A 10,627-nucleotide genomic window follows, 5' to 3' on the forward strand; every position below is an offset into this window, starting at 1 on the left:
AGCGTTGGCATTTTTGTTTTCTCTCCCCCCCCCTCCCCAGGTTTATGAACCACATGAAGCACCACGTCGAACTGGATCAGCAGAACGGGGAAGTGGACGTCCACACCATCTGCCAGCACTGTTACCGGCAGTTCAACACTCCCTTCCAGCTGCAGTGCCACCTGGAGAACGTGCACAGCCCTTACGAGTCGACCAGTAAGTCCCGCCTCGCCCCGTGGTTGGGCGGCAGGGCGGAGGGAGGGCGGAGTGGTCGCCTCATTGGCCGCCGCCCTCTCCTGCACCCACAAGTGCTGCAAGGGGGGGTATTGAACGAAGGGGTCCGCCATCACTAGGTCCACCGGCAGGGTCAGAACCTGTCCAGACCCCAGGCAGTCGAATAAATCCACGTTTGCTTTAGCAAAGAAGCGTTTATTGAAAAGCGATGGTAGATCAGGAACAATAGGATTGTTAAGAATGAAACTTACTACTGGGGTACAATGTAATAAACAAACTCAAAGATGACCACATCCAATGGGGCGACTTTGCCGCCCAGCCATCCCTGGGAACGAAACGGTCCATAGCATAAACATACTACAGTTCTCATGCCTACTAATTAAAGCAGTTCCTCACTCCGTCAAACCTCCAGCCCGACCTTGGTGTTATCTAGTTACAAAGCAGACCGAGCAGACATGAAAAGGAATGCATCTAACGAGCTCAGTCAAAGCAACAGGGAGATATAATCTGAAGCCTGGCAGCAGAAGCGGGGAGGGGGGGGGACTCCAGCCGGAGTCTGCAGGGTCACACAGAAGTCCATGGCAGCTCGCTGACAGAACCCCAGAGAGGCCCTCACACACTTCCCGCCCCCCCAAGCACCAAGAGTACAGAGAATCACTGCCCCAAACATAAGAAGCCAATGCTGGATCAGGCCAATGGCCCATCCAGTCCAACACTCTGTGTCAGTGGCCAAAACCCAGGGGCCATCAGGAGGTCTACCAGTGGGGCCAGAACTACAGAAGCCCTCCCACTCTTGCCCCCTTCAAGCACCAAGAAGACAGAGCATCACTGCCCCAGACATAAGAACACAAGAGAAGCCAGTGTTGGGTCATGCCAATGGCCCATGCAGTCCAACACTCTGTGTCACACAGTGGCCAAAGCCCAGGGGCCACCAGGAGGTCCAGCAGTGGGGCCAGGACACCAGAAGCCCTCCCACTCTTGCCCCCCAAACACCAAGAAGGCAGAGCATCACTTGCCCCAGATAGAGCCATCTGTATCTTGTGGCTACTAGTTACTGATGGACCTCTGCTCCATATGAGAACGTAAGAGAAGCCACTGTTGGATCAGGCCAATGGCTCATCCTGTCCAACACTCTGTGTCGCACAGTGGCCAAAAATACCAGGGGCCATCAGGAGGTCCAGCAGTGGGGCCAGGACACTAGAAGCCCTCCCACTCTTGCCCCCCCCCCAAGCACCACGAAGACAGAGCATCACTGCCCCAGACAGAGTGTTACCTCTATACCTTGTGGCTAAGAGCCACTAATGGACCTCTGCTCCATGTAAGAAGCCATGTTGGGTCAGGCCAACGGCCCATCCAGTCCAACACTCTGTGTCACACGGTAGCCAAAACCCAGGTGCCATCAGGAGGTCCACCAGCTGGACCAGAACTCCAGAAGCCCTCCCAGTCTTGCCCCCCCCAAGCACCACAAAGACAGAGCATCCCTTGCCCCAGAGTGTTCCATCTGTATCTTGTGGCTAATAGCCACATGTGGGTGCCCCTTTCGGCTGGCCAGTGGGAGGGAAATGGTGCAAAAACTGGAGGACATTAGCAGCGTCCCAGTATGCTGACATCACTCTCCTGTGTGCCCAGAAGTGACACCATGGGATTGCCGGGGGGGACGCTCGGGACTGTGCTCAAATCCCAGATCGTGCCCATCATTGCTCGTGACACACTGATGTCACTTCCGGTGCTCACAGGAAGTGACATCAGCACATGGCTGGGGATGCTCTGGCATTTGTGCAGAATTCTGTAGTCAAATCCTTTGAGAGTTTTGCTCAAATGCCAGAGAGTCCCCAGGATTGCCGGTGAAGCACCGACATCACTTTTTGGTGCGCTATTTGTACAAAACATTGTGGTTGAACCATAGAGTTTTGCCCAAATGCCAGAGTGTCCCCAGGATTGCTGCAGACACAGTGCTGTTGCTTCTGTGCATGCAGGAAGCGATGTCAGTGTGCCACTGGCAAGGATCCTCCTAGGATGACCTAAGCCAGGGGTGTCGAATTCATTTGTTACAAGGGCCGGATCTGACACAAATGAGACCTTGCTGTGTGCCATAAAATGTAATGCCCGGTAGCGGAGATATAAACTTTATAAAGGACAGAAACACAAAGGGTTGGGTTTTTTTTTACTTAAAAACGTGCTTAAAACATTAGCTCTGTAAGCGGCAAACCTATTTTTGATTTATCGACATGAAAATGGCCAAGCGATTAACAGAGTCTGGCGAAGCGAGCGACGATGCAGCAGCAGAACTGGAAGCAGGAGAGAGCCAGCTCCACTGCGGGCCTGACCCGGCCCCCGGGCCTCATGTTTGACACCCGGCCCTAAGCCCTCCTGTAGGCTCACAGTTCCTCTCCTGACAGCAGCCTCCGAACCAGGATCCTACCCTGGTCTAATTCTGTGGGGCGCTCCCTTCCCAGGAAGATGACGTGTTTCCTCTCTGTTCCAGCAAAATGCAAAATCTGCGAGTGGGCGTTTGAGAGCGAGCCCATGTTCCTGCAGCACATGAAGGACACCCACAAGCCAGGAGAGATGCCCTACGTCTGCCAGGTACGGGGAAGGCTCGTGGTGGGAAGCCGGGGGGGGGGGCTGGATCCTTCGGGAGAGGCGCTTGTCTGCAGCAGACAGAGCCCCTCCACCTGACGCAAGATGCTCTTCGCAAGCATCCCACGTCAGAGGAAGGCTCCTTCCACCTTCGCTAACAGAGTCGATTCGCAGTCCTTGGTTTGAACCACTCTGAGATCCACTTGATTGCCTCACTGGGTCCAGCCTAGACTGACTTCCTGTTTGGGGCAGGAATTGCTCCAGTGACACACACAGCCCTCCCTCCTCAGCTCCTGGAAGCTGTCCTGCCTGTTATTGGTGTAGCCAGCTTGGTGTAGTGGTTAAGTGTGCAGACTCTAATCTGGGAGGACCGGGTTTGATTCCCCCACTCCTCCACTTGCACCTGGCTGGATGACCTTGGGCAAGCCATGGTTCTGGCACAGCTGTCCTTTGAAAAAGAGCAGTTTCTGTCAAGAGCTCTCTCAGCCCCACCCACCTCACAGGGTGTCTGTTGTGGGGAGGGGAAGGGAAAGGAGTTTGTGAAGACACCTTTGGGTAGTGAAAGGCGGGGTATAAATCCAGTCTCCTCCTCTTCTTCTACTTCTCAAAGCCCCCACCACCAGCAGCTTGGAGAAGGCATATGTCTCTTTAAATCCCTTCTCCAAGCCAAGCCAGCTGGTGTGAAGGAGTGGAGGGGTTGGAAAAGACATTTAAAATGAAGGTTGCTTTCTTTCTCCCTCCCTCCCCATTTATTTGCTTTCTTTCCGCCTCGCTCTCTCTCTTTCTCTCTCTCTCTCTTCCCCTTCCCTTTCCCAGTCTGGTGTGGTGGTTAAGTGCGCGGACTCTAATCTGGGAGAACCGGGTTTGATTCCCCACTCCTCCACTTGCACCTGGCTGGATGGCCTTGGGCAAGCCATAGTTCTCAGAGCTGTTCTTGAGAAAGAGCGGTTTCTGTCAAGAGCTCTCTCGGCCCCACCCACCTCACAGGGTGTCTGTTGTGGGGAGGGGAAGGGAAAGGAGTTTGTAAGCCCCTCGGAAACTCAAAGTGAAGGGCAGGGTATAAATCCAATCTCTTCCTCCTCCCCTTCTTCCTCCTCTTCTTCCTCCTCCTCTTCTTCTTCCTCTTCCTCTTCCTCCTCTTCTTCCTCTTCCTCTTCTTCTTCCTCCTCTTCTTCTTCGCAGCCTGTGTTGTTCAGGGGAGGACTGCTGCTATCCATGGAGGTCCCATTGAGCTCTCACTCAAAAGTCAAACCAGCCCCCTGCCAGGATTACGTGATTAAACCAAATAACTGTTACGCGAGTTTCCCGGAGCCACTTTGTTGTCCTGGCTAAGTGCGCGGACTCTAATCTGGGAGAACCGGGTTTGATTCCCCACTCCTCCACTTGCAGCTGCTGGATGACCTTGGGCTAGCCATAGTTCTATCAGAGCTGTTCCCTCAAGGACAGTTCTGGAAAGAGCTCTCTCAGCCTCACCTACTTCACAGGGTGTGGTCTGTTGTGGGGAGGGGGAGGGAAGGAGATTGTAAGCCACTCTGAGATGCCGAATGAAGGGCGGGATATATAAATCCAACTCTTCTTCTTAATGGTTCCAACAGATGCCTTCTGTGGATCTTAGATGGCCATTGTAGGGGCACTGTGTATAGCTGGTGGGGTGGGATCCCACAGCTCTGTTCCACTAATGGCAGTGTCTTTCCCTGATTAAAAGAGGAGACTCTTGCATCAGATCTCAGAAGCTAAACAGGGTTGGTCGTGGCTAGTCTCCTGTTGTCTGGGTATTGTGTGAAGAAGATCTTGGGGTACGGGTGGACCGTAAGTTAAATATGAGCAGCCCGTGTGACGCAGCAGCAAAAAAGGCTAATGCAGTCCTGGGGGTGTATCGACAGAGGTGTAATATCCAAATCACAAGATATCATAGCCCCGCTGTACAGTGCATTGGTCAGGCCACACCTGGAGTCTTGTGTGCAGTTCTGGAGGCCTCACTTCAAAAACAATGTGGACAGAATGGAGCGGGTGCAGAGGAGAGCGACGAGGACGATCGGGGCCCTGGAGACCAGGAAGCCCTGTGAGGAAAGGCTTGAGGGACTTGGAAGTGTTCAGTCAGGAGAAGAGGAGGTTGGGGGGGGGGGACACGATGGTTCTCTTGAAATATTTGAAGGGCCGTCCCTTAGAGGAGGGCAGGGAGCTGTTCCTGTTGGCAGCAGAGGAGAGGACTCTCAGTCATGGGTTTCAATTAAGGGTGGGAAGGTACCAGCTGGATCTTAGGAGAAACTTTTCGTGCAAGAGTGGAATCATCTGCCTCGGGAGGTGGTGAGCTCCCCCTGACTGGCAGTCTTCAAGCAGCGGCTGGACAAACCCTTGTCAGGGATGCTCTAGGCTGACCCTGCATTGAGCAAGGGGTCGGACCAGATGGCCTGTAGGGCCCCTTCCGACTCTGCAATTCTAGGATTCTATTCTATGAAAAACAAGTTAGCTCGCCACCTAGTGGTGCATAACACTGAAAGAGTCAAAACTCCCAGCTGCCAGACAATTTTAGGATCTCCTGGCTATTCTACACAAAATGCCATACAATATGAGAGCCAGTTTGGTGTAGTGGTTAAGTGTGTGGACTCTAATCTGGGAGAACCGGGTTTGATTCCCCACTCCTCCACTTGCACCTGCTGATGTGACCTTGGGTCAGTCACAAGCTCTGGCACAGCTGTTCTTGAAAAAGAGCAGTTTGTGTCAGAGTTCTCTCAGCCCCACCCACTCCCCCCCTCCTTCCCCCTCCTCCTCCTCCTATCCTTCTCCTCCTCCTCCTCCTCCTCCTCTTCCTCCTCCTGATCATCATTATTATTACTATTTACCCAGCGAGCTTCTTAGGCAGAGGAATAACCCAGGACTCCCAGATCTTACTCCGAGACTGTAACCGCTGCACCGCGCTGTCTCAGTTTCCCGTCACAGAACAGCAGTGAGGGGGGTGGGGAGAGAGCGACCCTGATTAAACTCTTGAGGGTTTTTTACCAGGCCACCCTGCTTCCTTCTCGCCCACCGGCTCTGGCCTTCAACACCCCTCTGCTGTCGTCTCCCCCACCCCCAGGTCTGCCAGTACCGCTCCTCGCTCTACTCAGAGGTGGACAGCCATTTCCGGATGGTGCACGAGGACACGCGGCATCTCCTCTGCCCGTACTGCCTCAAGGTCTTCAAGAACGGCAACGCTTTCCAGCAGCACTTCATGAGGCACCAGGTAAAGCAGCGCTGCCCGGGCACTGCCCGACCAAGCGGTGGGCGTCTCTCTGGGTACACGCTGCTCAGCCCGCGCAAGACTTGGGCCGCCAGAGATCAGGATGCTGAGTTTAAGGTTTGCTGTTTCTTAGCCACGTAGAAGGGAGAATTTGATTTTGTACATCTTGAAGGAGATGGAATAAGAATATCGGAAGTGCCCTGCTGGGTCAGACCAGTGAGGGTCCATCTAGTCCAGCATCCTGTCTCAAACAGTGGCCAGCCAGTTCCTCTGGAGGGCCAACAACAGGGCAGAGAGGCCGAGGCCTGCACCTGAGAAGAACCTCAGGAGAGCCCTGCTGGGTCAGACCAGTGAGGGTCCATCCAGTCCGGCATCCCGTCTCACACAGTGGTCAACCAGTTCTTCTGGAGGGCCAACAACAGGGCAGAGAGGCCGAGGCCTTCCCCTGAGAAGAACATCAGAAGAGCCCTGCTGGGTCAGACCAGGGAGGGTCCATCCAGTCCAGCCTCCTGTCTCACACAGTGGCCTCAATCAGTTCCTCTGGAGGCCCAGCGACAGGGCAGGGAGGCCGAGGCCTGCACCTGAGAAGACCATTGGAAGAGCCCTGCTGGGTCAGACCAGTGAGGGTCCATCCAGTCCCGCATCCTGTCTCACACAGGGGCCAGCCAGTTCCTCTAGAGGGCCAACAACAGGGCAGAGAGGCCAAGGCCTTCCCCTGAGAAGAACCTCAGAAGAGCCCTGCTGGGTCAGACCAGTGAGGGTCCATCCAGTCCAGCCTCCCGTCTCACACAGGGGCCAGCCAGTTCCTCTGGAGGGCCAGCAACAGGGCAGAGAGGCCGAGGCCTTTCCCCTGATAAGAACATCAGAAGAGCCCTGCTGGATCAGACCAGTGAGGGTCCCTCTAGTCCAGCATCCTGCCTCACAAAGGGGCCAACCAGTTCCTCTGGAGGGCCAGCAACAGGGCATATTTTTGGCCACTGTATGACACAGAGTGCTGGACTGCATGGGCCACTGGCCTGATCCAACATTGGCTTCTCTTATGTTCTTACGTTCTTACTCCCCCAATTGCGCCCGATCCATCTTACCATTCCACTAGCTGCTTTTGCCCTTCCTTCCTCTTTCCCCCCCATTTCTGCTGCTGCATCATGCCGCAAGCCAGGGTTTTGGAAGGGGGAGAGGGATCTAGAGGACCGATGGTCCAGTTCATGTTTGTTTATGTGCTCTCCGCCTGTGAGATGCACAAAAACCTGAGTGTGGTCCTGCCTCTCTGCCTACCAGGGGGGAAAACGAGATTTGGCATGCCACCGTTTTGCCTTCCTGCCGGGCTCTTTATTCACGCTCCCCGTGGGGGCATCTTCCTTCTCCCCCCCCCCCTCCCCTTTTGCGGAAGAAGAGCAAAAAAAACTGCAACAAGTGCCGCCTTCAGTTTCTCTTTGCCAAGGACAAAATCGAGCACAAGCTACAGCACCATAAAACGTTCCGCAAGCCCAAGCAACTGGAGGGTCTGAAGCCGGGCACCAAGGTACAAGCAGCTGGCGTGGGGGGGGGGGGCCTATGGTGGTTTGGCAGTGCCACTGCAGAGCTTGCCTTCTAGAGCAGGGGGTGTCGAACTCATCTGTTATGAGAGCTGGATATGACATAAATGAGACCTTGTCAGGCCAAGCCATGCGTGTCATAAAATGTAACGCCAGGTAGCGGAGATACAAACTTTATAAAGGACACAAACACAAAGGTGGTTTTTTTTTACATAAAAAATTTACTTAAAATTAAAACATCAGCACTCTTGCAATGTTTTGTTCATTTAACAGTCTCTGATCACTGACACCTCTTGCTCTGAATTATTGCATCAAAATGCCTGTGCCATTGCAATCTTGAGCATGCTGTCCAGGTGTGTATCTGTAAGCTGCAAACCTACGATGATGCAGCAGCAGCAGAAGAACTGGAAGAAGCAGCCCAAGACAGGCAGTTCCACTGCGGGCCTGATAAGAGGTCCTCTGGGGGCCTAATCCGGCCCCCAGGCCACACGTTTGACACCCCCACTGTAGAATGCAGGCAGCTTTAGCCAAAATCTAAGGTGCTGTGTTTTTTGCAGGGTTCCTTTCCCTCCTCCGGGAAGAGGCTTTGCCAGCTTGTTACATCTCTCCCCTTTGTGCTCCACTGCAGGTGACCATTCGGGCCTCCAGGGGTCAGCCCCGGTCGGTACCCCTTTCTTCCAACGACATGTCCCCCGGCTTCCTGCAGGACTCCACCTTGATGTCGGCTTCTTCAGACCCTCAGCCCAACTTCCCGTACCCGCCACTCCAGAGGAACGTCCAGAAGAAAGCTGTCAGGAAAATGTCAGAACCGCTCACGCAATTTCAGGCTAAAATACTGGGGTTGTTTTTTAAAAGAAGTCTTGTTTTGCCCTGGTGGTGTTGAGGAGTGTCATTGAATGTCTTAGATGGCCCAGTTTTTCTCCTCGCCTTTCTCTCTCAGGGTGGATGAAACTGTTAATCCACGGGGTCGCGTTCTAGCCGGTAGGGACGCCACACAAACGGGGAGGGGGTGGCTGAGTGGTAACGCCTCTGCTTGGAATATAGAAAGTCTCGGGTCCAGTCGACTCCCAGCATCTCTCGTTGGAAAAAGACCAGGTGGAAGGTGGCGAGAGAGAACCGCTGCCAGCCAGAGTAGACGATACTAGTTTGGTAATTAGATTCATAGGAATATAAGCAGAGCCCTGCTGGGTCAGACCAGGGAGGGGCCATCTAGTCCAGCCTCCTGTCTCACCCAGTGGCCAACCAGTTCCTCCGGAGGGCCAACAACAGAGCAGAGAGGCCGAGGCCTTCCCCTGAAAGGAACCTCAGAAGAGCCCTGCTGGGTCAGACCAGGGAGGGGCCATCTAGTCCAGCCTCCTGTCTCACCCAGTGGCCAACCAGTTCCTCCGGAGGGCCAACAACAGAGCAGAGAGGCCGAGGCCTTCCCCTGAAAGGAACCTCAGAAGAGCCCTGCTGGGTCAGACCAGGGAGGGGCCATCTAGTCCAGCCTCCTGTCTCACCCAGTGGCCAACCAGTTCCTCCGGAGGGCCAACAACAGAGCAGAGAGGCCGAGGCCTTCCCCTGAAAGGAACCTCAGAAGAGCCCTGCTGGGTCAGACCAGGGAGGGGCCATCTAGTCCAGCCTCCTGTCTCACCCAGTGGCCAACCAGTTCCTCCGGAGGGCCAACAACAGAGCAGAGAGGCCGAGGCCTTCCCCTGAAAGGAACCTCAGAAGAGCCCTGCTGGGTCAGACCAGGGAGGGGCCATCTAGTCCAGCCTCCTGTCTCACCCAGTGGCCAACCAGTTCCTCCGGAGGGCCAACAACAGAGCAGAGAGGCCGAGGCCTTCCCCTGAAAGGAACCTCAGAAGAGCCCTGCTGGGTCAGACCAGGGAGGGGCCATCTAGTCCAGCCTCCTGTCTCACCCAGTGGCCAACCAGTTCCTCCGGAGGGCCAACAACAGGGCAGAGAGGCCGGGGCCTTACTGTTAGCGTTATGTATAACCGCACTCCCTGACGTTTTGTGACTGGCTCCGTCTTCCATGGCGGCCATGTTGAGGTTGCACCCACCAATGTACGTCAGAAAATTCCAGAGGTGCCCACAGGCTTGAGCAGGTCGGGGACCCCCCCCCCCAGGCCTAGAGAAGTTTTGCTCCCTTGAGCACTTTCCTTTCCCTGGGTCCTTCCAAGAGTCCAAAGGGGCAACACCGCTTTCTGTTAGCTGAGCTTTTCCCAAGGGGGAGGTGCCTAGAGGACGGGGTGGAGTCGTTTTCCGTTGCCCGAGAAGGTCGGACCAGAACCAACGGGTTGAAATTAAATCAGAAGAGTTTTGAGGAAGAACCTCCTGACAGAGCGGTTATGGAGACCATCTCCTTGGAGAGCAGTGTTCCCGCTAAGCTGAGTGAGTGCGAGCCAGCTCATAGTTTTTTAGCCTCCGGCTCACACATTTTTGTCTTCGCTCAGGAAGGAGGTGGCTCCAGAGCAAACTAAGTTATGCAGTAGCCAAATCACTCACTCACAGCTTTAATGCCAGTAGCTCACAAAATAGAATTTTTGCTCACAAGACTCTACAGCTTAGAGGGAACATTGGTGGTGGGCTCTCCTCCTTTGGAGGTTTTCAAGCAGAGGCTGGATGACAGTATTGCTGATTCTGTGAATTTAAGGCAGATCGCGAGAGGGAGGGCAGGGAGGGTTGCCTCAGTGCTTAGTTCTCATGGCCCTTTCATACACGCCCAGGGAAAAGCCGATTGCCACTTTGGAGTCAGGGAGCAGGCTGGGGATTTTTCGTCATTTTCTGGCCGTGAAACAGCGGTCACTGGTGGTGGGGGTGGGGGTATTTGTGAATGCCCTGCACTGTGCACGGGGTAGGACTAGATGACCCTGGAGGTCCCTTCCAACTCTATGATTCGATGATTCTAGGTGAATCCTGCCAGATCCCCAGGGACAGGGCTATTTTTGGGCAGGAACACACAGGAACGGAGTTCCGGCTGGCTCCCGAGTTGGCCACGCCCAGCAGGAACTCATTAGCATAATAGGCCACACCCAACAGCGGAAACTCATTAGGATTGGCTACATTAGGGGGTGTGGCCTAACATGCAAAGGAG

At 54.6% G+C, this 10,627-nt stretch overlaps 1 protein-coding gene across 1 annotated transcript in view; it reads left to right on the top strand.

Annotated features, from left to right (window-relative positions):
• POGZ (pogo transposable element with ZNF domain) overlaps positions 1–10,627 on the top strand; it is an 87,562-nt gene that overhangs the window by 69,705 nt on the left and 7,230 nt on the right. The window contains exons 10-14 of the mRNA XM_015416038.1: positions 41–195; positions 2,699–2,799; positions 5,870–6,024; positions 7,409–7,535; positions 8,177–8,349. Coding sequence (XP_015271524.1) covers positions 41–195; positions 2,699–2,799; positions 5,870–6,024; positions 7,409–7,535; positions 8,177–8,349 — 711 coding nt within the window. The remainder of the gene's footprint in view (positions 1–40; positions 196–2,698; positions 2,800–5,869; positions 6,025–7,408; positions 7,536–8,176; positions 8,350–10,627) is intronic.

Source organism: Gekko japonicus, unplaced genomic scaffold, assembly GCF_001447785.1.
Source record: "Gekko japonicus isolate JY-2015 unplaced genomic scaffold, Gekko_japonicus_V1.1 scaffold226, whole genome shotgun sequence".
NCBI lineage: Eukaryota > Metazoa > Chordata > Lepidosauria > Squamata > Gekkonidae > Gekko > Gekko japonicus.